This window comes from Pongo pygmaeus, chromosome 6 (genome assembly GCF_028885625.2).
Source record: "Pongo pygmaeus isolate AG05252 chromosome 6, NHGRI_mPonPyg2-v2.0_pri, whole genome shotgun sequence".
Taxonomy (NCBI): domain Eukaryota; kingdom Metazoa; phylum Chordata; class Mammalia; order Primates; family Hominidae; genus Pongo; species Pongo pygmaeus.
The window spans coordinates 22,083,969-22,111,300 of record NC_072379.2 but is presented as its reverse complement, the minus strand read 5'-3'; the positions used below and the strand labels follow the sequence as shown (position 1 = coordinate 22,111,300).

Sequence of the window (27,332 nt, the reverse complement as noted above, 5' to 3'; positions counted from 1 at the left end):
CCTACTGGTCACCTCGGTCACAGAGACCAAGGCATTTACTTGATATGAGTGCCTTTGGTTCATTGTCTACATAGTCAGGGAGGGAGTCAACGATAGGCTTTTCACTTGCTGCAAGGGCCAGTTCTCCTGGCCCCATGGCCCTAGGGATGGAGGATGCTGCAGGATACACACCCCTCACTTCCCAGCTGAGGACTGTGGGTCATCTCAGGGCGATTTCACAGTCCCCGCATGCCCCACCCCCTCAGCTCTGCAAATACCAAGCAGCGCAGCCTGCCCAGGGGACGGTGGGCTCAGGACTGCCCAGGTGGGCTCAAGACTGCCCAAGGTAGTCCCCAGAGTGCCCTTGGCAGGCCCCTCACCTAGCTGCTCCCACAGCTCTGTAGCAAGAGTCTAACCTTTTTTGAGTGTGGAGCCTGCTGAGAATGAGAGCTGTGGGCCGTTTTCCCAGAAACGCATGTGCACACTCTCCACACAAAACCTTGCATCGTTTCAGGGGGTTCACACCTCCCTAAGGGCCCAGTTATTGAACCCCTCAGACCTGAGAGTGAGAAACCTTGCCTCAATAGAGTCTTGTTCTGTTGCCCAGGCTGGAGTGCAGTGGCACAACCTCAGCTCACTGCAACCTCCACCTGCCGGGTTCACGCAATTCTCCTGCCTCAGCCTCCTGAGTAGCTGAGACTACAGGTGCGCGCCTACCACTCTCAGCTAATTTTTTGTATTTTTAGTAGAGATGGGGTTTCACCATGTTGGCCAGGATGGTCTAGATCTCTTGACTTCGTGATCCGCCCACCTCCGCCTCCCAAAGTCCCAGGCATGAGCCACCACGCTGAGTCAGGGTCCCTCTTAAACTGGTATTTTTAAGGTCTGGGGTCCCTCTTACTTAATCTTTTTTTTTTTTTTTTCTTTTTTGAGACGCAGTCTCTTGCTCTGTCACCCAGGCTGGCAGTGGCGCGGCCTCGGCTCACTGCAACGTCCGCCTCCTGGGTTCAAGTGATTCTCCTGCCTCAGCCTCCTGAGTAGCTGGGACTACAGGCACCTGCCACCATGTCTGGCTAAGTTTTGTATTTTTGGTAGAGACGGGGGCAGAGGCAGGGGGTTGGGGAGGGGAGGGAGAATTTTGCTTTGTTGCCTGGAGCTCAAAGTGATCCGCCCCACCTCTGCTTCCAAAGTGCTAGGATTACAGGCCTGCACCACTGCACCCAGCCACTGTAAAGCCTTATTTCCACACAGCTGAGACATGTTTTAGGAAGTTTGCGAAAAGGCCTCTGGAGACCTCCTCATTGTGGCTTCCCTGTTGTCGTGTTTAATTTGATTGATCTTTTCTGCCCTCCTGCTTTTCAGATATTAAAAGGCTAAAAAGAGGCATTAAACTTTAAAACTTCTCTTATAGTCTCCCATTAAACTAATTATAAGAACCACCAAAAAAGGGAAAAATGTTTTCAAAAGCAGTAAAATGATATGGACTGTTAGTATGTAAAATATAGGAAATAAGTCATTATATGTTAGTGCTGCTCTGACATAGGGACATATTATTGAGAATCAGCTTTTGCTCAGTTTTCAGAGAAATGGAATAATCATATCGCTAATCTATGTAAACAAGTTGAAGAATTGTCTGACAGAAAATACAGTATGTTTAAATTGGAAAAGTCCTGTAATACTTTGTTCATAAGCATTTACACAATGGAGTTATTGTTCATCATGGGGGTACTGTGGACAAGCCCAGGGCTGCTGGTGAATCCTGCCATCCTTACACGTCTCTCCTCGTAAGGTGCTTTGTAGTTTCTGTCTAAATATTAGAAACATTCTTTGTTTCTAGATTACTGCAAAACTAAGGAAAAGTTTTATTTCTTTAGCATTTCTTTTAAACTTTCAGCATGGATATTGGGGATTTATTTACATATTTATTGCAAAGCCCTGGATCTTAGAGATTTAATTGAATATTATTTTTTGAAACTAATTGTTTCTCTTAATCTGCTTTGTTAAATTCGGTATTCACCAAGATGCCCCTATTATCTCTACTTTTATCTTTTTTTTTTTTTTTTTTTGAGATAGAATCTCACACTGTTGCCCAGACTGCAAGTGTAATGGCGCAATCTCAGCTCACTAAAACCTCTACCTGCCGGGTTCAAGCGATTCTCCCGCCTCAGCCTCCCGAATAGTTGGGATTACAGGCAATTCTGCTGCCTCATCCTCCCAAGTAGCTGGAATTACAGGGGTGTGTCAACACGCCCAGCTAATTTTTACAGTTTTGTAGAGACAGGGTTTCACCATGTTGGCCAGGTTGGTCTCGATCTCCTGACCTCAAGTGATCCACTCTACTCGGCCTCCCAAAGTGCTGGGATTACAGGCGTGAGCCACCACACCCGGCCTATGTTTTTATTATGTTGTTAATTTAGTACTATTCTGAGTAAAAATAATTTGCTATTACAGTTTTATAAATTGACTATGACAATGTTATAAATGTCAGTGCTTTTTATAAAGTGAAACATTATGTTGTGGGGCTTTTGTTGTGATGGTGATTTATTATTTAAAGACAGTAATATTCAGTTGTTGCAAAATTATAAAAATCTTCACTTTTTTTATATATATATATATATATATTTTTTTTTTTTTTTGAGACAGAGTTTCGCTTTTGTTGTTCTGGCTGGAGTGCAATGGTGCAATCTCGGCTCACCGCAACCTCCGCCTCCCAGGTTCAAGCGATTCTCCTGCCTCAACCTCCAGAGTAGCTGGGACTACAGGTGTGCACCACCACGCGCAGTTAATTTTTGTACTTTTAGTAGAGACAGGGTTTCACCATGTTGGCCAGGATGGTCTTGATCTCTTGACCTCATGATCTACCTGCCTCGGCCTCCCAAAGTGCTGGGATTACAGGCACGAGCCACCACACCTGGCCCACATTTATAATTTTAAAGCAGTGTTAATGGTAATTGCCTTAGAGAAAGATACTTTTGTTGTGATATATAAGTATGATATTCAAGTATAGTGTACAGCAAAGGACATTAAACCTAAGTCAGCATTAATGTGTTATATGATACACTTGAAACTTTAGTACAAATGTTAATGTTTAGCAAATAGACCTTAACACATAATGATAGCAAAAAAATGGAGCTGTTCAGATGAGAGACCATTGGTTATGTCTGATTTTAATACTCCCTATGCTCTTGACTTTTTCTTTTTTTCCATTGAGACAGAGTCTTGCTCTGTCACCCAGGCTGGAGTGCAGCAGTGTGATCACGGCTCACTGCAACCTCCACCTCTCAGGTTCAAGCGATCCTCCCACCTCAGCCACCCTAGTAGCTGGGACTACAGGTGAGAGCCACCATGCCCAGCTAATTTTTGTATTTTTAGTAGAGACGGGATTTCACCATGTTGGCTAGGCTGGTCTCAAACTCCTGACCTCAGGTGCTCCACCCACCTTGGCCTCCCAAAGTGTTGGGGTTACAGGCATGAGTCACTGCACCTGGCCACCTCTTGACTTTTTATAGCTGTTGTATTATTTTAATTGTGAGTAAATAAATGCTAGTTGAAATGATGCAGTTCAGGAGAATCTTCTGCTTCTCTTACTAAAAAAAATATTTTTTTAAGTCCAATAAAGTTACACTAATGTTTATGTGTGGAAAATATTACCTTTTCCAGCCGGGTGCAGTAGCTCACACCTGTAATCCCAGCACTTTGGGAAGCTGAGGTGGGCGGATCACCTGAGGTCAGGAGTTCAAGACCAGCCTAACCAATATGGTGAAACCCCATCTCTACTAAAAATAAAAAAACTAGTCGGGTATGGTGGTGGGTGCCTGTAGTCCCAGCTACTCGGGAGGCTGAAACAGGAGAATTGCTTGAACCCAGGAGGCAGAGGTTGCAGTGAGCCGAGATCGTGCCATTGCACTCCGAAACTCTGTCTCAAAAAAAAAAACAAAAAAAAAAACAAAAATATTACCTATTCCATTTAGTACTATATGTTTTAAATGATATTAGCTGGTATTTTTTTTTTTGGCTTTATAATGTGGTTCAGATTTCTGTAGAAATTCTGGCTGTATCTACATTGCCTTAAGGTAATGGGATATTTCTTTTTTTTCTTTTTCTTTTTCTTTTTTTCTTCAGCTGGAGTTTCGCTCTTGTCACCCATGCTGGAGTGCAATGGTATGATCTTGGCTCACTGTAACCCCTGCCTCCCAAGTTCAAGTGATTCTCCTAGCTCAGCCTCCTGAGTAGCTGGGATTACAAGCACCTGCCACAATGCCTGGCTAATTTTTGTATTTTTAGTAGAGATGGGTTTCACTATGTTGGCCGGGCTGGTCTTGAACTCCTGACCTTGTGATCTGCCTGCCTCAGCCTTTCAAAGTGTTGGGATTACAGTCGTGAGCCACCGTGCCCAGCCTGTCTTTTCTTTCCAAAGCCACCCTTCATGATTAAATGTTAAATATGTACTAGTGGATATTACTTTGCTGAATATTGCCTAGTGAATATTAAGCATTTATTCTCACCTTGCAGACATGAACTTGTGAATTCAACACGTGAAGATTTACAACTAGATAAACCAGCTTCAGGAGGTAGATCTTCAGTCTTAAGTCAGATTAGAAGATTATGTGAAATAATTATTTAATGCTTAACATTGATTTTTTAATGGTATCTTCCACATGAAATAATATTCCTCTAACATTTAATTACATGCCAGGACAGGAGAATTCATGTTGTCAAAATTCTAGTACTCTCTAGAACAGTAAACTCATTTTATTTTTATTAACCCATTATAAATACATGTAAATGTTGCATTTATGGGTAGACAGAACTAAAAGAACAATATTTTTCCTACTTTTGAGATGCAAAATTTATCTGGCATAATGCATTGAACAGGTTATTATTGAAGCTTGCACCAGACAACTGAACAAACATTCATGAAATGTCCATGATACCCAGGACATAAGAGGCTTCCTTTTAGAGTATGGAGCCATGCATATCATCTCTTAATTCTTAGATGTGTTTTGAAAGAAATAGAAATATAACAGATTTTCATATTTGTTTTGGCTCTGGAATAGAGTGGGGACAAAACAGAATGGAATCACACTGTTTAGATTTACTAAAATGGAAGGATTGCAGCAAGATTATATCCCTAGTCTCCCCATAGCAAATGGCACCTGCTAGCTGTTTTTTGTTTTGTTTTGTTTTTGTTTTTGAGATGGAGTTTTGCTTTGTCGCCCACGCTGGAGTGCAGTGGTGTGATCTCAACTCATTGCACCCTCCACCTCCCAGGTTCAAGCAATTCTCCCTGCCTCGGGCTCCCAAGTAGCTGGGATTACAGGCACCTGCCACCATGCCTGCCTAATTTTTGTATTTGTAGTAGAGCTGGGGTGTCACCATGTTGGCCAGGCTGTTCTTGAACTCCCAACCTCAGGTGATCTGCCCACCTCAGCCTCCCAAAGTGCTGGGATTACAGGTGTGAGCCACTGCACCCGGCCTGCTAGTGGTTCTTGAGCACACTGAGTTCTGCTTTTTCCCAGCTTTAATGAATGTCTGGTTCTTCCTTTTTTGTGCAGTGTGTGTCAGCATTGTTTCAGTAATAAATACATTCTGGATCTTAGAAATAATTTTAGTCACAGGAAAAGAAAAAATAATACTGCCTATTTTATAATAATAATATTTAATAACCCAAGCTATTAAACCCATTAAATTGAGAAAACTTGTATTCCTGTGATTTCGATAGTAAAGGAAGAATGGTATGCCAGAATCACTAAATGAAGAAGGACGGTGGATCAGCTTTTCTGCAAAAAAATTTGGTAAGTCTCTTTTTTCCCCTTTCAACTAAAGTATATTACTGAGTAATGTTTTTTATAATGTTGTTTTATTTTAGGAAAGTAAATATAATGATCAGGACTCAGCTCCAGTTTTTTCTTACTGTTTTGCTTTTGAGACGGAGTTTCGCTCATGTTACCCAGGCTGGAGTACAGTGGCGCAGTCTCGGGTCACTGCAACCTCCGCCTCCCAGATTCAAGCAATTCTCCTGCCTCAGTCTCCCAAGTAGCTGGGATTACTGGCACCTGCCATCATGCCCAGCTAATTTTTGTATTTTTAGTAGAGATGTAGTTTCGCCTTGTGGGCCAGGCTGGTCTCGAATTCCTGACCTCAGGTGATCCTCCCACCTCAGCCTCCCAACGTGCTGGGATTACAGTTGTGAAGCACCACGCCCAGCCTCTCTTACTATTTTTTTTTTTTTTTTTCAAAAAAGATGGAGTCCAGGCCAGAGTGCAGTGGTGTGATCCTGGCTCACTGCAACCTCCGCCTCCTGGGTTCAAGCAATTCTCCTGCCTCAGCCTCCCTAGTAGCTGGGATCACAGGTGCATACCACCACACCCAACTAATTTGTTTTTGTATTTTTGGTAGAGACGGGGTTTTACCACGTTGCCAGGCTGGTCTCAAACTCCTGACCTCAGGTGATCCACCTACCTTGGCATCCCAGAATGCTGAGATTACAGGTGTGAGCCGCCGCACCTGGCCAGGAGTGGATTATTTTTATGGTTCCCCTTTTTAGACCATATAGGGTAACTTCCTGATGTTGCCATGGCATTTGTAAACTGTCATGGCATTGGTGGGAGTGTAGCATTGAGGACAACCAGAGGTCACTGTTGTCACCATCTTGGTTTCAGTGGGTTTTGGCTGGATTCTTTACTGCAACCCATTTTATCAACAAGGTCTTTATGGCCTGTATCTTGTGCTGATCTCCTCCCTCACCCTGTGACTTAGAATGCCTTAACCATCTGGGAATGCAGCTCAGTAGGTCTCAGCCTCATTTTACCCAGCTTCTATTTAGGATCAAGTTGTTCTCGTTCAAACACCTCTGACAGTATTGCTGCTTTCTTTAAGGTTCCTGAAAGGGAGAGAGGAAATCTTAGATTTGTCATTGCTGGGAACCACTGCAAGTATTCAGGAAATATTCACTACTTCCAACCTCATAATCCTGCAGTCATTTGGCACCTGTGAGTCAGGTGCCAGGAACTGGGCAGTGCAGAAGACAGTGCCCTGCCCCGTGCATTCTGGAGCATTCAATCTGGTGGGGAAACATGTAGTAAGTAGGAGATATTTACTCGTAAGAAGGTATAGGGTCTGGGAAAGAATTAAGTGCAATAAAGGGAATGGGGAGGCAAGGGGTGTGATTGGGGCAGCCTTGATGATATGTGATGAGCACGTTCTGTAGTTGGCCTCGCCTCTTTCTAAACTTCCACTTTTCACTCTCAACTCCAATTGGTTCTTTTTTATTTTATAAAAACTTTGTTAGAATTAGGTTTATATATTTCTTTGTTGAATTAACAGAATAATTTTATTTAACATCACTCTCTAGTATGACTGAAAGCCTCTAATCCTTTACCGTTATTTGTTTATGGACATATTTCTTTTTACAGCTATGATAATTATTTCATTTTGTGTGGTTTCTCAAAAATACATGTGTTTCTGATCTCAGAGAGTTCCTATACTAGAGCCCTTCAGATTTGGTGCTAATATCATGAAGTAAGAATTTAAGACAAATCTTGAGATGTTAGAGGAAAGCCAGTCTAAGAACAAAGACATTAATTATTAATAGATAATTAAATTATTAATTAATTAATGAATTTCAAGTTGACATTTAAGTTGAGGTGTGGAGGTAAAGGAGACAGTTGGATAAATAAGTCTGGAAGTAAGGAGAAAGATCTGGTAATAGATATAATTTTGGATTTTGTTTTTTTTGTTTTTTTGTTTTTTTGTTTTTTATTTTTTGAGACGGAGTCTCGCTCTGTTGCCCAGGCTGGAGTGCAGTGGTGCGATCTCGGCTCACTGCAAGTTCCGCCTCCCGGGTTCACGCCATTCTCCTGCCTCAGCCTCCCAAGAAGCTGGGACTACAGGTGCCCACCACCATGCCCGGCTAATTTTTTTTTGTATTTTTAGTAGAGACGGGGTTTCACCGTGTTAGCCAAGATGGTCTCGATCTCCTGACCTCATGATTTGCCTGCCTCAGCCTCCCAAAGTGCTGGGATTACAGGCGTGAGCCACCATGCCCGGCCTATAATTTTGGATTTTATAGTTGTGTTTTGATAGCAATTGTTGATACCACCAAAATAATTCATCAGTGAGCTCCCTGACAGCTCCCTGACTTTTCTTTTTAAAGAAACAGGGTCCACTGGGTGCAGTGGCTCACACCTGTAATCCCGGCATTTTGGGAGGCTGAGGCGGGTGGATCACCTGAAGTGGGGGGTTCGAGACCAGCCTAACCAACATGGAGAAACCCCATCTCTACTAAAAATACTCAATTAGCTGGGCGTGATGACGTGCACCTGTAATCCCAGCTACTTGGGAGGCTGAGGCAGGAGAATCACTTGAACCCAGGAGGCGGAGGTTGCAGTGAGCCGAGATTGCACCATTGCACTCCAGCCTGGACAACAAGAGTGAAACTCCATCTCAAAAAAAAACAAAAAAAGAAAAAGAAAAGAAAAGAAACAAAGAAACAGGGTCTTATGTTGTCTGGGATGGACTAGAACTCCTGGGCTCAAGCTACCCTCCTGCCTTAGTCTCCTAAGTAGCTGGGGCTACAGGCACATGCCACCATGCCCAGCTTTGAGCCACTTCCAACCATCAGGTTGCAAAATATTTAAATGTTACATACAGAGGTGCAAGGGAGATCTGTATATAAATAGCACGATATAAATTGCTTGAATCTTTTTAGAGTTTTGTTTGGATGTGGCTTCAGAGCAGGGATTAGTCAATTCATTTTTACTTTTTTTTTTTTTTTGGTGGATTCTCACTCTGTCACCAAGGCTGGAGTGCAGTGTCATGATCTTGGCTCACTGCAGCCTCTGCCTCCCAGGTTCAAGCAATTCTCTTGCCTCAGCCTTCTGAGTAACTGGGACTACAGGTGCCTGCCACAACACCCATCTGATTTTTTTTTTTTTGGTAGAGACAGGCTTTCACCATGTTGGCCAGGCTGGTCTTGAACTCCTGACCTAAGTGATCCACCTGCCTCAGCCTCCCAAAGTGTTGGGATTACAGGCATGAGCCATCACTCCTGGCCCTTTTTTTACATTTTTAAATTACAGTTTTTATACCTATTCAAAAGTAGAGAAAATAGTACAATGAACACTAAAATACCCACTCCTCAATTTCTGTGATCATTAAGATTGTCCTACGTTTTGTTCTTCTATTCCTTTACCTCTCTTTGCAGGAATATTGTAAAGCAAATCAGTCATCACATCATTTTATCTGTTCAGTATGCATCCCTGAACAGCATTAACGTTTTCTTACACAGCTGCTATCTCATCACATCTGACAAAATTACAATGATTTTTTGGTGTCAGCTCATTTGTAACCCTTTGTTGAGTTTCCTCACTCTTTTCTTTCTTTTTTTTTCTTTTTTTGAGACAAAGTCTTGCTGTGTCACCCTAGGCTGGAGTGCAATGGCACAATCTCAGCTCACAGCAGCCTCTGCCCCTGGGGCTCCAGCAATTCTCCTGCCTCAGCCTCCTGGGTAGCTGGGATTACAGGCGCATGCCACCATGCCCAACTAATTTTTTGTATTTTTAGTAGAGACAGGGTTTCACCATGTTGGCCAGGCTGGTCTCGAACTCCTGACCTCAGGTAATCTGCCCACCTCGTCCTCCCCAAGTGCTGCAATTACAGGCGTGAGCCACCGTGCCTGGCCAAGTTTCCTTACTCTTACCTGAACAGTATCTCATTTCCTCATTATCTGAAAAATTTTGCTTTAAATCTGGGTCCAAACAATCTTCATTTGCTAACTTTGGTTGTTACGCCTCTTTTAATCTAAACTGGCCTCTGCTTACTATTTTTATTTCCCATTTCATGAATTCTTTGTGGAAAGTTATTTCTTTTAAAATAGCATGCTCATGAGGTTGAAGGGGTAAAGAACATTGATCTCATGGTTACAGTGTGGATGAAAATTTAGCCTGAAACATGCCTGTTTGCAGCAGCCAATGAAGGAGGGTTATTAATTTCACAAGTAGATAGTGGCAAAAGGCTGCTTCCAAATAGTATTTGCAGGCCAGCTGTGGTGGCTCACACCTGTAATCCCAACACCTGTAATCCCTCGACTTTGGGAGGTCGAGGTGAGCAGATCGCTTGAGTTCAGGAGTTTGAGACCAGCCTGGCCAACATGGTAAAACCCCATCTCTACTGAAAAGTACAAAAATTAGCCAGGCGTGGTGGCAGGCACCTGTAATCTTAGCTACTCAGGAGGCTGAAGCAGGAGAATCACTTGAACCCAGGAGGCGGAGCTTGCAATGAACCGAGATCATGCCACTGCACTCCAGCCTGGGTGACAGAGCGAGACTCCGTCTCGGAAAAAAACAAAACAAAACAAAACAAAACAAAACAAAAACAAAACAACAAAAAAAATAGTATTCAGATTGTGGTCTTTATTGTCTATAATTTTCTTTCTCTTCTTCCAAGAATATTGAAAAACAAAGTTTAATCTTTTAAGATCTTAGAGTTATTAAGATTGTCTTAGGATCAGGACACTTAAATCTGCCAAAATCTGGTTGTAATGATGGGTCATTTATTTTTATTATTTTTTTTTAATTTTTAAAATTTTTATTTCTCAGCCTTGGTATTCTGATATGTAAAAATGCAAGTATCTTCAAAGATAGAAAACATACACAGATATCATTAAGATGGCAGAACTCAGTATATACAATCATGGAGCAGTGCCTTCTACCAGCCCTCCAGCTAACTGCAGCTGCAAGCATGATTCTCATGCAGTCTTGTACTTAGTGTTCAACTAGTGACCCAGCTTCCTGAATCATGCAGAAGGGCCATCAGCAAATGGCACTCAGGCATGGAGGCTTGAGAAAAGATCCCACACACTTGAGGCCATGTTAGACATTTCATAAAAGGATTAGGTGTGTTACCCCCGGCTTTCTCCCCCAGAGTTTATCGAGACTGATAATAAAGTAAATGCATTATAAGCCACACATACAAGTTGTGGAGTCAAGGAAACAGAGTGACTTTTCTGTGTGTCCTATTTTATAGGCTTTAGTTAAATTATTTGTGGCCTTGGATTGGGGGCAGGATTTTGTTATTATTTTTTTTTATTATACTTTAAGTTCTGGGATACATGTGCAGAACGTGCAGGTTTGTTACACGTGCCATGGTGGTTTGCTGCACCCATCAACCCATCATCTACATTAGGTCTTTCTCCTAATGCTGTCCCTTCCCTAACCCCGCACCCCCCGACAGGCCCTGGTGTGTGATGTTCCCCTCCATGTCCATGTGTTCTCATTGTTCAACTCCCACTTATGAGTGAGAACATGCAGTTTTTGGTTTTCTGTTCTTGTGTTAGTTTGCTGAGAATGATGGTTTCCAGTTTCATCCATGTTCCTGCAAAGGACATGAACTCATCCTTTTTTATGTCTGCATAGTATTCCATAGTGTATATGTGCCACATTTTCTTTATCCAGTCTATCATTGATGGGCATTTAGGTTGGTTCCAAGTTTTTGCTGTTGTGAATAGTGCCGCAATAAACATACATGTGCGTGTGTCTTTATAGTAGAATGATTTATAATCCTTTGGGTATATACCCAGTAATGGGATTGCTGGGTCAAATGTTATTTCTGGTTCTAGATCCTTGAGGAATCATTACACTGTCTTCCACAATGGTTGAACTAATTTACACTCCCACCAAAAGTGTAAAAGCATTCCTATTTCTCCACATCCTCTCCAGCATCTGTTTCCTGACTTTTTATTGTTTGCCATTTTAACTGACATGAGATGGTATCTCATTGTTTTTGATTTGCATTTCTCTAGTGACCAGTGATGAGCATTTTTTCATCTTTGTTAGCTGCATAAATATTATATTTTAGATTATTCCTGCTTTCTCTTGTGGGCATTTAGTGCATTAGTCATTTAGTGCTATAAATTTCCCTCTAAACACTGCTTGAAATGTGTATCCCAGAGATTCTGATATGTTGTGTCTTTGTTCTCACTGGTTTCAAAGGACATCTTTATTTCTGCCTTAATTTCATTATTTACCCAGTTCTCATTCAGAAGCAGGTTGTTCAGTTTCCATGTAGTTGTGTGGTTTTCAGTGAGTTTCTTAATTTTGAGTTCTAATTTAATTGCATTATGCAGTGAGAGCCTGTTTGTTATTATTTCCGTTCTTTTGCATTTGCTGAGGAGTGTTTTACTTCTAATTATATGGTCAATTTTAGAATAAGTGTGATGTGGTGCTGAGAAGAATGTATATTCTGTGGATTTGGGGTGGAGAGTTCTGTAGACGTCTATTAAGTCCGCTTGGTCCAGAACTGACTTCAGGTCCTTAATATCCTTGTTAATTTTCTGTCTCATTGATCTGTCTAATAATGGGTCATTTATACTTGCCTTTGCTTTAAACCTGCTTCAATAGTTAGTAAATATGTTTCTAGAGTTTTTTCAATTTAAAAAAATTGACCTGCACCTTGCTTTGGATTGTACTAAAATCTTATTTCAACACAAGCATAGTCTCCTGAATTGCTTTGGTTTTGTTCAGCTGAAGCCTTTGGGAGCACTGAAGCCAAGGCTCTACTGTACCAAAAATTTGAAGGCCATGCGAATGATCTGTCTGTGGAAGGACTACCAGAAAACATTCCTTTCAGAAGTTCCTCGTGGTATGGAATCCCAAGGCTGGAAAACATCATTCAAGTGGGCAATCGAATTAAATTTCTTATTAAAAGGTAAGATGATAATCTGCAGAAACAAATTCAGTGTCTTCCCTAAGGAGAGATTAATTCGATGAGGAAGGGCCTTTTGTTCCCTTCTCATCATGACTTCCTTATATTTACAATTAACATTTAGATTCACTTATTGAACAAACATGTATTTAGTATAAGTATCAGATGTGCAAAATTGGGTCTAGCAAGAACCCTGTCCTTGGGAGGCTTAATATGAAAAATGCAATGAAGAGTTATTGAGCATTTTTAGGGGAGAAGTCAAGGATGGTATACCCAGATCAGTCATTTGTGCATCCAGAAGGGAGGGAACATGTTCCAAATATGAGTAAAGGCAGGGAGATGTCAAATATGTCCACATATTCACATACCTCACCCATTCTGTGTGGAGTGAGGAATGCCATGTGGGCATGGTGGGATTGCATAGATAGACTTGGGTGGCCAAATGGAGGAAGGCCTTAGATCCTACAAAAGCAGTGGCAGTCATGAAATGGTCTCATAGCAGTTCCCTCTTAAAATAATTTGGATCTGCCCTTTAGAAAGGTTATTCTGGCTTGATTTTGAAGGGTAATACATGGGTAGTTTGAGTGTTGGGGGTAGGAACAGAAGGCCTGTCTCTACTCATGGAAGGAATGTTGAAGTGGGTTGAGTCTTGCTTACTGATTGAGGTTGTGCATCTGTGTATATTCGTTGGGACTGAGTTATGTATGGAGAGGAAAGGTTTAAAATGATACAGCAAGCTGCTTCTGGCTCTGCTGTGGGACAGTTCATCTAAGATTCAGAAACAGAATTGAGCTGGTTTGGTGGAAAAGTGACTTTTGCATATTTATCTTATAAAAAGATGACTTTGGAGACATCCAGGTGGTCTCATCTGAATGTCTGAAAATTACTGTTTTCAAAATTCAAGTCACCAAAATTATTATTTTCACTATAAAATGAAGGCAGAATGGATTATGTTTAAAAATTGGCCAGGCACAGTGGCTTACGCTTGTAATCCCAGCACTTTGAGAGGCTGAGGCGGGTGGATCACCTGAGGTCAGGAGTTCGAGACCAGCCTTGCCAACATTGCAAAACCCCGTGTCTACTAGAAATACAAAAATTAGCCAGGTGTGGTGGCACGCACTTGTGGTTCCAGCTACTCGGGAGGCTGAGGCAGGATAATTGCTTGAACATGGGAGGCGGAAGTTGCAGTGAGTGGAGATCGCACCACTGTACTCCAGCCTGGATAACAGAACGAGACTGTCTCAAATGATAATAATAATAATTAGCAGTGCACAGCTGTGTGAGAAAGGCCTGTAAATTTCTTCTAAATGCTTTATTATAATATTAGTATCAACTGTGTATTTACAGTCCAGAAATTCTTACTCACAATACAACCGAAGTTACTCAGCCAAGAACAAATACAACAGGTAAAATAGTTGTGAAATCCTTTTTAAAAGCACAGATTAATCTTGAAGCTTTTAAAAATTAATCTTTTAAAATGATGGAACTGCTCCTTCCTTCACCTCTCCAAAAAATCTTTTGCAGAAGCTCAATACAGGCACTCCTTGATTTATCAATATGCACATATGCAGTGTACGGATAACTGAAGCTTTTTTTCTTTCTTCCTTTTTTTGATACAGAGTCTCACTCTGTCACCCAGGCTGGAGTGCAGTGGTGCGATCTCGGCTCACTGCAACCAGGCGCAAGCAATTCTCCTTCCTCAGCCTCCTGAGTAGCTGGGATTACAGGCGTGCGCCACCATGCCTGGCTAAGTTTTGTATTTTGTGTAGAGACCAGGTTTCACCATTTTGGCCAGGCTGGTCTCAAACTCCTAGGCTCAGGTGATCCTTCTGCCTGAGCCTCCCAAAGTGCTGAGATTACAGATGTGAGTCACCGCACCCGGCATTAAGCTTTGAACTTTGACCAGTGGTATCCAAGAGAAATACAATGTGTGCTGCAAATGCAAGCCACATACATAATTTTACATTTTCAAGTTCAACCTGAAATCACTATAAATAAATACACAATGAAGTATTTCACATTCTTTACTTCATTTGCATATATTCTTTTTGTTGAGAATTGGTGTGTCTTTCATACTCACAGCATATTTCAGTTTCAAGTAGCCACACAACTGTTCAGGGATAGCAGTTACTGTCTGCATTTGGACCTTAATGTTTACTCATATGAGCCCTGTTCCTAAAATGGCAAATACTGTAACTCTGGCCTGCACACGAATAGCACAGCCTAATAGGAAAGATCTAAGAAGTCCCCATTGAACAAATAATGTTCTTTTTTTTTTTTTTTTTTTTTTTTGAGACGAAGTTTTGCTCTTGTTTCCCAGGCTGGAGTACAATGGGGTGATCTTGGCTCACCGCAACCTCCGCCTCCTGGGTTCAAGCAATTCTCCTGCCTCAGCCTCCCAAGTACCTGGGATTACCGGCATGTGCCACCATGCCTAACTAATTTTTTATTTTTGGTAGAGGCAGGGTTTCACCATGTTGGCCAGGCTGGTCTTGGACCCCTGACCTCAGGTGATCTGCCCACCTCGGCCTCCCAAAGTGTTAGGATTACAGGTGTGAGCTACCGTGCCCAGCCTATTTTCTTTATTAGAGCTCTTTGTTAGAGTTTTCTTTCTTTCCCATCTTTTTGTTTGCCATTGTACATTGTCAGAGTAAGTGACCAGAACTTGTAGATTATCTACCACCTTAGGAACTTAAGTTGCCAAGAACCAATAACTAGCCATTTAGTATGAAGTTTTGTATTGTCAGGAAATAAGTGTTGGGAATCAAGTATGAATTATACGTTCTTATTAGGTGTTTACAAATTTGTGCAGTTAATCATTCTCATTAATACTACGGTGAATAAATGTTCTCAAGTTGGGTTAATGGGTGTGTCCTAAAATACTGCTCCTTCAGCTCTCACAGTACCTTGGGGCAATGAGTGAAGGTCAGTCAGTGTGCCAAATAGATTTTGTGTGGATTATGGCATGGAAAGTGGTTGAGAAATTCTGTAGCAGGGTAAGAAAATAATCCTTGTCCAGGAGTCCTGCAGTGGAGAAGACAAAACTCAGTGGTTAAGCATGGTTTTTCTTTCTTTCTTTCTTTCTTTCTTTTTGGGACAGAGTCTTGCTTTATTGCCCAGGCTGGAGTGCAGTGGCGTGATTTTGGCTCACTGTAACCTTCACCTCCTGGGTTCAAGCAGTTCTCCTGCCTCAGCCTCCCAGTACCTGGGATTACAGGTGCATGCTACCATGCTGGCTAATTTTTGTATTTTTAGAAGAGACGGGGTTTCACCATGTTGGCCCAGCTGGTCTTGAACTCCTGACCTTGTGATCAGCCTGCCTCAGCCTCCCGAAGTGCTGAGATTACAGGTGTGAACCACTGTGCCGGGCCCTCAGCATGCTTTTGATTTAGCCAAAGAATCAAAGCATTGGTGAAGAATTGAAGATTGGAAGTTACACATTTTTTGCTAAGGGAAGTAATAGAGAAAGAAAAATATTCCTGGAGGTAAATCTTCAGTTTGGATTAATGTGAACATGAAGAAACCTGTAGAAACCTTCATTTCTCAAGACAAAGCTCAAATTCAAGGTTGTGAGGAGTGCAGTCACTGCTTTTGTTAGGGGCAGTTGTGACAGTGATTGCAGAAACTGAGACTGCAAAGCCTGTATTATATGAAGAATGTGCAAGCGCCATAGAAGACACTGCAAGGATTGGGTGCTGGAGCAGTGCTGGACCTGCCATCATCAGCAGATTGCAGCAGAGAGAATCTCCTCTCTTGCCATCACTAACAGCACTTGACTTTGTCCCACTCCTAAAAGATCTTGGAAGGAATTAAAGGTGCTTGGTGGTTTCTCATTCCAACATAACCTTACTTGGCCTGACCATGAGCCATGCATTAGTCTTTGGACAGGGCAATTCAAATCACAGACCACATAACAAAATAATTTTGTGGCCATCAGAACTGTCTCCTTAAACACACCATGGATGCACTGTGTCCTCCACTTGGTGAAAGGTAGATGTCACACGCGAGAAGGTGGTGGAGCCAGGCACGTGATGGAACCTTGAAGAGTGGGAGGTGGCAGCTGGCTCTGTGAGGAGGGTGTGAAGTCCTCCCTGGGAGAAGCAGATGTCAGAAAAGGAGGTGAGGGTGGGCAGAAGAGGAGGCGGAGCAGCAAGTGAATAGAAGCGCTCGACCTCAGAGGAGGAGAGTCCCATGTCTTTATTGGTAATATTCAAATGTGGTTGATACCGGAGTTATTTTCTGTGGCTGAATGGTTCAACTACTCTGAAATCCATGGGAAAAAAAAAAAAAAAACCTCATACTAAAAACCCTTGAGATGCTAAGTTTTAAAGTGAAGGAAATGTTACAAGATTTTCTGAAACCACCAACCTTTAGCAATATTTTCAGACCTTCTCCAACATTTTCCACTGCCTTTGTCAGCAATCAGAGATGACCTTCACACTGAGGCAAATCTTCCACTTCCCTTACCCTTTTCCTTTTCTCTCTCTTTCTCTCCTTTCCTCATCCAGTAACTCCAGTCGGACTCCATTGTCTCCAAGTCGACTTTCGTCCTCATCCACAACTCCTCCACACAAGCCCTGAACACCTGTCCATGTAAGTGACATCCTTTATGTCTTTATTTTTATATTTTATTTTATTTTATTTTATTTTATTTTGAGATGGAGTCTGCCTCTGTTGCCCTGGCTGGAGTGCAGTGGCACAACCTTGACTTCCTGCAACCTCTGCCTCCTGGGTTCAAGCATTTCTCTGCCTCAGCCTCCCGAGTAGCTGGGATTACAGGCACCCACCACCACACCTGGCTAATTTTTGTATTTTTAGTAGAGACGGGGTTTCACCATGTTGGCCAGGCTGGTCTGGAACTCTTGACCTCGTGATCCACCCGCCTCAGCCTCCCAAAGTGCTGGGATTACAGGCATGAGCCACTGTGCCTGGCCCATGATTTACTATTTATAAGAACATGGGCTTACTACTTGTGTAACACTTATCCCTGTATTTTAGATGGGAGTTGCTCAGGTTTGGTGACTACATCTGGCCTCTCAGGGAAATGGCCAAGTTGTTCACATCTCACCTGTATAATGTGAAGTTGTTTGTCAGCTTCATTGGTTACTACTGTGAAATGAGTTATAAAGGGAAATTTTTTATTTTTTTTTTTATTTTTAGTAGAGATGGGGTTTCACTGTGTTAGCCAGGATGGTCTCGATCTCCTGACCTCATGATATGCCCGCTTCGGCCTCCCGAAGTGCTGGGATTACAGGCGTGAGCCACCGCGACTGGCCATAGTAAGGGAAATTTTTTATAAAAAGAAATAGATTTAGGCTGAGCCCAGTGGCTCACACCTGTAATCCTAGCACTTTGGGAGGCCAAGGTGGGTGGATTGCCTGAGCTCAGGAGTTTGAGACCACCCCCGGCAACATGGTGAAACCCTGTCTCTACTAAAATACAATAAACAAAACAAAACAAAAAAATTAGCTGGGCATGGTGGTAGGTGCCTGTAGTCCCAGCTACTGAGGAGGCTGAGGCATGAGAATTGCTTGAGCCTGGGAGGTGGAGGTTGCAGTGAGCTGACATCACGCCATTGCCAGCCTGGGCGACAGGGCAAGACTCTGTTAGTAAAATATGTCTCGTACCAGATGCTTTTTGGTCTCCTAATGACCTATCAAACTGCAGGTTTTTTGGCATTGTAATATATTCAGTTGCACGTTTATTCAAGAATTAAGGACTTTTTATATCTTCATTATGTGCCAAGTACTGGGTGGGTTACTAGGTGACAGAGATGAACAAATTCCTGATCCCAGGATTTCACAGTGGATGTTGGAATTTAGTGCCATTTAGCTTTATTCAATTCTGCAGTAGTCCCAAGATTTTCCAAGATCATCCTGTCCTCCAGTGTCCTGTTGATTCAACTTCAGAATATATCCCGGAGTCTGTCCCTCTTCATTCCTCACTGCTGCCACGCTGGACCCATCTGCCATCATCTCTCACCTGGTTTATCTCAGTAGTCTCCTAACTGATTTTCTTGTTTCCATGCTTGCCTCCCTCGGTCTATTCTGTCTTTTTTTTTTTTTTTTTTTTTTTGAGACAGAGTCTTGCTCTCTCGCCAAGGCTGGAGTACAATGCTGTGATCTCTGCTCACTGTAACCTCCGCCTCCCGGGTTCAAGTGATTCTTCTGCCTCAGCCTCCCCAGTAGCTGGGATTACAGGCACGAACCACCATGCCCGGCTAATTTTTTTGTATTTTTAGTAGAGACAGGGTTTCGCCATGTTGGCCAGGCTGGTCTTGAACTCCTGGCCTCGAGTGATCTGCCTGCCTTGGCCTCCCAAAGCGTTGGGATTACAGGTGTGAGCCACCGCACCCAGCCTGTCTACTCTCAATACAACAGCTAGAACAGTCCTTTTTCAGTGGAATTTAGATCATGTTTACCCCTCTGTTCAAACTCTCCAGTGGCTTTCTGTTTTCTACATGATCTTGCCCCCTACTACCTGTCTCACTGTGCTTCCTGCTATTCTCCTGCTCTTACTCCTCTGTATAAACACTGAGCTCATGGCGTTTCCTTTAACATGCCAGGCATACTTAACCTTGTCCTGTCTCTGGGCCTTGCTGTTCCCTCTGCCTGGAACATTCTTCCCCTAGTGTCTGCATGGCTCACTGTCTCACTGCTTTGGATTGAGGCTCAAAAATCACCTTATCAAAAGTGCCTCCAGGGTGCTCTACGTAAAATATATCCTCAACTCATTTCCTATTTGGTATCTGACTCCCCCACTCTTCTTCACTAAAATGTAAGCTCCATAAGAAAAGGGATTTTGTCTGTTTTGTTCTGTTGTATCCCTAAATACCTAGAAGGTGCTCAGTAAATATTTGTTGGTTGAATGACTAAATCACCCTATTATTGAATCAGTCAATGTCCTCTGTAGAAGGGACTTCTCATACCAGTGGTGCATATCTGTATGTTAGCTGGTGTAGGGAGGGACGTGGTCAGAATGGCTCTGTCTGTGTGGAGTAGTTTTGGTTAGCATAATCCCAGCAGGCTCCTATTGGGGTTAAGCCACAGTTTTAGCCTTATTAGTATCACTCTTTAATCATAAAGTCAGAGGATGTTAAAATTGGAAGGGATTTGGGAGACTATTCGGCTCGCTTTCTCATTATTGATGTGAGAATAACAGAACCTAGCAAAAGTAAGTTAATTACTCACAATCGTAAAGCTGTACAGGTCAATCTGAAATTAGGCTTCTGACATCAGACTCTGTAGTCTTTCCTACGTGTGTTCTCCCCTGGCTGAGACAGTTCATGGGCTTTCAGATTTGACGATTTTCTCTCCAATCTCTAAACAGGAGCTTTTATCTGGACATTCTAGGTTAGCCTAGATGGACAATGACCCTGTTTGGTGTGGAAAATCCCAAAGGTTGACCATTGTGAATAGGAACTACCCTAGATGTGTCAGGAGCACTGCAGGCACGCTCACTCCTCCATTTGCTGGAGACGTGTAGGGTGGAAGGAAACCCAAATCAAGACCATTTGCTGCTTCAGTTCTTTTATTGCATGTGACAGTCCAATGTGTCTCCATTTAAATTCAGATTTTTTGATGAATGGTCAGACCAGCTGCAGGCCCTTTGGGCCAGAAGTCTTGATCTCGCCAACTGTTCATATTCTTTTCTCTTTTCTCTTCTTTTCTTTTCTTTCCTTTCCTTTCCTTTTCTTTCTTGCCTTTCTTTTGTTTTTAGATGGAGTTTTACTCTTGTTGCCCATGCTGGAGTACACTGGTGTGATCTTGGCTCACCACAACCTCTGCCTCACGGATTCAAGTGATTCACCTTCCTCAGCCTCCCGAGTAGCTGGGAATACAGGTGTGTACCACCACACCTGGCTAATTTTTGTATTTTTAAAGTAGAGATGGGATTTTACCATGTTGGCCAGGTTGGTCTCGAACCCCTGACCTCAGGTGATCTGCCCGCCTCAGCTTCCCAAAGTGCTGGGATTACAGGCATGAGCCACTGCGCCCAGCCGATAACAGATATTTTTTGAGCCCCTGCCAAGTGCCAGGCACAGATCTAGGTGCTGGGAACTTAGGGGAGAATGAGTAAGACAGTCTCTGTTCTCGGGGAGCTTCTGTTCTAGTGGTGGTGTGCTGGTGGAGAAGCAGACTATATACATGCAACAAATGATATGTTTTCAAATGGTGATAAGTAATTTGAAGAAAATAAATAGAGCTTTGGGAGTTAGAAAGTTTGGGCTTTGGGATGGGCACTGACCTATTGGGGTGGGCAGTGAAGACCTCTCTGAGGAGGTGACATTTGAGCTGAGGCAGCTCAAAGAAGATCTGGGCAAGAGTGGTTGTAATGGGTAGAACATCAAGTGCAGGGACCTGAGATGTGAATGAACTTGGCACGGTGTTTAAGCACCATAAAGATGGTCAGGGTGGCTGGAGCATCGTGGATCCTGGAGGAGCAAGTAATACTCAGATGAGGATGGAGCACCTTCTAGGCCATGGAAAGGAATCTGGATAATTCCAATGGAGTAAGAAGCACTGCAATTAAATCAGGGGTCAGCAAACTCTATGGCCCATGGGTCAAATCTGGCCTGATGCCTTTTTTTTATGAATAAACCATATTGGAACACAGTCTCCCCAATGGGTTTACATATTGTCCATGGCTGTTTTTAATGTTACAAGAGCAGAGTTGAGTAGTTTCAACAGAGAACATATGGCCCAGAAGCCTAAAATATTTACTGTCTGGTTTTTATAGAAAAAGTTTACTGATCCCTGAATAAAATCTAAGTTTTGAGGAGACACTCTGGGTACTATTGGCATGGTGTACCCAGGTATACTTTTGTCTCTTACCATTCCCAGACTGGGTACTACTCTGTGAATGAATGGTAAGAGACAAGAGTATACCTGAATAGTTCAGATAAGAAATAACTAGATGTTGGCTGGGCGCGGTGGCTCACGCCTGCAATCCTAGCACTTTGGGAGGCTGAGGTGGGTGGATCACGAGGTCAGGAGATGGAGACCAGCCTGGCCAACATGTTGAAATCCCATCTCTGCTAAAAATAGAAAAATTAGCTGGGCGTGGTGGTACATACCTGTATTCCCAGTTCCTTGGGAGGCTGAGGTAGAAGAATTGCTTGAATCCAGGAGGCGGAAGTTGCAGTGAGCCAAGATAGTGCCACTGTACTCCAGCCTGGGTGACAGAACAAGACTCTGTCTTGGAAAAAAAAGAAAAAAGAACTAGATGTTGAGCCACCAGAAAACAAAGATCACAGTTTTTATTCTGTTTAAAAACACCTAGCTATGCTTCATACTCATTAAATATTGTTGAATGAGTGATGAGATGCTGAATAGGAGGTGCCAGTGAATATGAAGGGGAAGCGAGGTTTTGAGAGATATTTAGGAGGTAAATATGATCCACCTGCCTCAGCCTCCCAAAATGCTGGAATTACAGGCCTGAGCCACTGTGCCTGGCCAAAGGCAGGTTTTTTTGTTTTTGTTTTTGTTTTTTTAGATGGAGTTTCGCTTTTGTTGCCCAGGCTGGAGTGCAATGGCACGATCTCGGCTCACTGCAGCCTCCGCCTCCTGGGTTCAAGTGATTCTCCTGCCTTGGCCTCCCGAGTAGCTGGGATTACAGTCATGTGCCATCACACCTGGCTAATTTTTTGTATTTTTAGTAGAAATGGAATTTCACCGTGTTAGTCAGGATGGTCTCCATCTGCTGACCTCAGGTGATCTGCCTGCCTCAAGCTCCCAAAGTGCTGGGATTACAGACATGAGCCGCCGCACCCAGCCAAAGGCAGCTTTTTAAAGGGTTGCACAGCACTGCATATGCTACTTAAAATGAGATTATTATTCTTCATTCTTAGAATGCCAGTTGGTTTTATTCGTTGATAAGTTCCCAGTTAGTCATACTCACAAGCACAACATTGATGATGAGTCTGACATCCCTTCGTAACTTAAGAATCGTTAGTATGACTGCCCTATGGAGGCATACTGCTCTATCTCAGGTTTATTTCAATAATAAAACCTTTGGAAGTTTTAATAATGAAACTTACTTAAGGCCCTTTGCTCAAGATATCTGAATCACTGATCACTGCAATTACTCCCATGGCAGCCGTAGAGCAATTTAACAGGATAATAGTGAATAAGATAAATTACACTTCAGAATCTTAATGGATTGATGTGCAAAAGTATGTAAGGGAAGATGGGGGTGGGAGAGGAGTGCCTTTCAAATTTCTGCACACAGTAATAAAATAGGGAACTGGGCCATTGTAGCCATTACTGCTAGGGATTAGTCATCTAGTAGCAACCTCTGGGGCTCAGTGGTGAGTAGAACATCCTGTTTATTATAGACAACAAATTGGGCTAATTCTCTTGTTTGTGTGCCTCTCTGGAGGGGGTGGAAATTCTAGATGATCTGCTAATTGTCTGATTTAGAATACTCCCCTTTCTACTAAAGAATTAGTATCTTTGGTGTGAAAATAGGGAGGCAGACTAGTTTTACAACTAGCTACTGGCCAGGAGGATAAGTTTCTGCCAGGTGAGTGGTTAAAAAAAGGCAGACTGGAAAAATAACTGTGGGATGGTAAGTATTTCTTATTTACAAGGCTAGCATAAATTCTCCCCATGTGTTGGGGATGGAAGAGGGGATGGATTGGTTAAGAAGTGAGTACTATGCTTGCTTTGAGTGTCCCTCGATTTGTGTTTAGGGGAGAAAAGTGAGGATGTGGTTATATGGGTAGGGGATGGGCCCAGGGAAGGGGCCCAAGGAAGGAAATTCAGGAGACTTGACTGCAGTTCCATCCTTATGGACATTCCTTGGCACCTGGTCACATTATGAATGCCTCACCATCTGCTGGGTATTGATTTTTCTTTTTTTTTTCTTTTTCTTTTTTTTTTTTTTAAGACAATTTCACTCTTGTTTCTTAGGCTGGAGTGCAATGGCGCAATCTTGGCTCACCGCAACCTCCACCACCTGGATTCAAGTGATTCTCCTGCCTCAGCCTCCTGAGTAGCTGGGATTACAGGCATGTGCCACCACACCCAGCTAATTTTGTATTTTTTTCTAGAGACAGTGTTTCTCCATGTTGGTCAGACTGGTCTGGAACTCTCAACCTCAGGTGATCTGTCTGCCTCAGCCTCCCAAAGTGCTGGGATTGCAGATATGAGCCACCTCACCTAGCCAATCACGATTTTAAAAAACCGCCATAGCCTAGTTAATGATGTTTAATAGCTCATCACCACGAATCATTGTGCACACTCACTATATCAGAGGCTCTAAACTACCCAATTTTTTTCTTTTTTTTTTAGATTGAGTTTTGCTCTATTGCCCAAGCTGGAGTACAGTGGCACAATCTCCGCTCACTGCAACCTCTGCCTCCTGGGTTCAAGGGATTCTCGTGCCTCAACCTCCCAAGCAGCTGGGATTACAGGTATCCACCACCACACCGAGCTAATTATTGTATTTTTTAGTAGAGATGGGGTTTTACATTGTCAGCCAGGCTGGTCTCAAACTCCTGACCTCAAGTGATCTGCCCGCCTCAGCCTCCCACAGTGCTGGGATTATAGGTGTGAGCCACCAAGCCCAGCCTAAACTGCCCAATTTTAAAGGGATAATTGGGAAAACAATTGTTTAAAAAGGAAATGGAGGAGTTGCCATGACTGCGGTTAGCAGTGTGAAGACCCTAGAAAACCTGTGTAAACTCCTGGGGGTTCACAGTCTACTGCCTGTTCGAGAGCTTTAGAAAACCAGGAGCCTTAGGAGACCAGGTTCTGAAAGCTTCCCAGGGCTGTATAAACTTCTACATTAAGTTCCATGATGCCCGATGAGTAGTCCCACATTTCCACAGTAGACACGCTATTGCTCCTCCTTCCTTATCATGAAAAGAGCAGAAGATGCAGATAATACACGAAGCAGGAAGACAAAGGGGAGACACTGAACTTGTCACCCACCTTTGGGTGCCCCTCATGCTTTGTGTTTCCCATTGAGCCTCACTTATCAGTGACACAGGGAATGGTCCCTTTGCTCTCCACTTTCCCTGTGGCTGCCTGGAGATAGGGGAGGCAGATCGTGCCACTTGCCGACATTATGTTGCTGTGGATTCGTTGGAGGGACAGGAACAGGAAATTTTCCTGGTGGTGTATGTGTCACTGGGGATCACAGGGGTACTTTTTAATCTTCTCACTGGCCTCTGTGATTCTGTGGCCCTGGTTATTATATGTTCAGAAACTGTCAGCTTATTTGAAAATGATACTCTTATTTTCTATTTAAACATTGCCAAAAACCATCACACTTTTTTTTTTTATTGAAACATTTTTGTATTTTTTATTTTTTGGAGACAAGAGTCTTGCTCTTTCATATAGACATGAAGGGACTCATAGTCCTTCCCCTACAATATGTCTTTAATTTAATAATATATCAATGAAGGGTCATGTCTGAATGAATTATAGAAGTTCAGGACCTAAAAAAGGAAGCTCCCAGAAACCGGGGTTTGGTTTATTTCTACTACTACACTTGCTATTGAAACCAAGCAGACAACTTCATTTCTCTTGGATTCAGCTTTCTCATGTGTCAGAATGGGAGAGGAAGGGAGGCATTGGGATAAGTGTCATTCCACCGTCTGTACTTGTAATCTGGCTAACACACGTGTGAAAAATACTTAGATTTGTTGACAGCAGCTTCCTGGAGTGCTGTCTTGAACGATTCTGAGGAGGTTTAGCAAGAAAGTGTGTTACAGTTGATTGGGTGTATCTGTCATGGAGAAGGAAGTAAGGAGTGGGGAGCACTTGCAGCATTCCCCGGCATTCCTGTCCATTATCTCAATACCTGGTGCTGACGTTTCCTGTCCCTTATCAGGAATCCTGACTACTCTGTGTCTGATGACTTGAACTTACTGAGTACTGCTTAGTTGCATCATAGACACCACCTGTCTTTGAACAGCTGCCCTGCCTCTTGATGAGAATGCAAAGGCTGCTAGGGGCCACTGCTGTATGGAATGGCCTTTGGTCATCTCTGCTTAGAACACAGAGGTCATTTTTACTGATAACATAACTCTCCTTTTGATTGAAAGTGTTAAAAGGGGCCAGGCACGATGGCTCATGCCTGTAATCCCAGCACTTTGGGAGGCTGAGGCAGATGGATCACTTGAGGTCAGGAGATTGAGACCATCCTGGCTAACATGGTGAAACCTCATCTCTACTAAAAATACAAAAAATTAGCTGGGTGTGGTGACATGTGACTGTAGTCCCAGCTACTTGGGAGGCTGAGGCAGGAGAATTGCTTGAACCCGGGAGGTGGAGATTACAGTGAGCTGAGATCACACCACTGCACTCTAGCCTGGGCAAGAGAGCAAGACTCCATCTCAAAGAAAAAAAAAAAAAGAAAAGTGTTAAAATATTCCTCCTGAAAGTACTTATCTTTTAGGCTTGTTCTTCAGATTTGCCCAATATCCTAAGCAAAATGCCTTCAATATGAAGTGAATATTGCTCGATTGTAGAGAACTTGTTCTTAATGTACTTGAGAATGCAGATACAAATAAAAGAATGTCTGTGTCAAATTTTATCTTCTACAAATTATGTTCTCTTGCACTTTCAGCTCAAGCTCTTGGACTCACTGAGACAGTAAAAGTACCATATTCTGTGTTTGAATCAAACCCCGAGTTCCTGTATGTAGAAGGCTTGCCAGACAGAATTCCCTTTCCAAGCCCTACCTGGTTTGGAATTCCATGACTTGAAAGGATTGTCTGTGGAGTAATAAAACCAAGTTTGTTGTTAAAAAGTAAGTTCCAGGCCGGGTATGGTGGCTCACGCCTGTAATCCCAACACTTTGGGAGGCCAAGGCAGGTGAATCACCTGAGGTCAGGAGTTCAAGACCAGCCTGACCAACATCTCTACTAAAAATGTAAAAAATTAGCCGGGCATGGTGGCTGGTGCCTGTAATCCCAGCTACTTGGGAGGCTGAAGCAGGAGAATTGCTTGAAGCTGGGAGGCAGAGGCTGCAGTGAGCCAAGATCACAGCACTGTACTCCAGCCTGGGCGACAGAGTGAGACTCTGCCTCAACAACAACACCAATATTAAAAAAGTAAGTTCTATTTGCCACTGTAGTCATTTCTGGAATTAAAACAATAAAACGATATTTCTACTAAAAAGTTTTTCTAGCTAGAGGTGACAGGCGTGGCTGTAAGTCCTTGATAGAAAAGCCTGGCTCTGAGCTGCAGTCCTGGCACTCTCCATTACCCCTGCAGTCCCCCATCCTGTATTCAGCTGTCTTCATCAGTGCAAGAATAGTGACCACTGCCTCCATGGTGTTGAGAGGCACCGTGGTGGCTCACAATACGTCTAAGTACTTGAATGAAGTCTAATTTGCTGGGTTTTATCTGCTCTGTTATTCCTGGGTCAATCTTGTGAGCGACTAAATATTGATGATTGAGTTTCTTTTCTTTTTTGTTTTTTTGAGACAGAGTTTCACTCTTGTTGCCCAGGCTGGAATGCAATGGCGTGATCTCGACTCATTGCAAACTTTGCCTCCTGGGTTCAAGCAATTCTCTTGCCTCAGCCTCCCAAGTAGCTGGGATTACAGGCATGCACCACCATGCCTGGCTAATTTTTGTATTTTTAGTAGAGACAGCTAATTTTTCTGTTTTTAGTAGAGACAGGGTTTCACCAAG

General features: G+C 42.9%; 1 protein-coding gene across 6 annotated transcripts in view; it reads left to right on the top strand.

Moving 5' to 3' along the window:
• LOC129040952 (uncharacterized) overlaps positions 1-23,692 on the top strand; it is a 28,465-nt gene extending 4,773 nt beyond the window's left edge. Inside the window, exons 3-14 of one of the 6 annotated variants that reach the window (XR_010127082.1) lie at positions 913-1,046; positions 1,555-1,768; positions 2,623-2,741; positions 4,102-4,140; positions 4,492-4,550; positions 5,702-5,774; positions 6,224-6,332; positions 6,859-7,060; positions 12,501-12,684; positions 17,190-17,274; positions 20,401-20,523; positions 23,595-23,692. Coding sequence is in view for 1 of the 6 variants with exons in the window: in XM_054495906.1 (XP_054351881.1) it covers positions 5,717-5,774; positions 6,224-6,332; positions 6,859-7,060; positions 12,501-12,684; positions 17,190-17,274; positions 20,401-20,485 (723 nt within the window). In the remaining 5 variants the exon portion in view is untranslated. Of the gene's footprint in view, positions 1-912; positions 1,047-1,554; positions 1,769-2,622; positions 2,742-4,101; positions 4,141-4,491; positions 4,551-5,701; positions 5,775-6,223; positions 6,333-6,858; positions 7,061-12,500; positions 12,685-17,189; positions 17,275-20,400; positions 20,560-23,594 lie in introns of those variants that run through there. The other 5 variants (XR_008503744.1, XM_054495906.1, XR_008503743.1 and 2 more) reach the window with 5 other exon arrangements.
• The last annotated feature ends 3,640 nt before the right edge of the window (positions 23,693-27,332 follow it).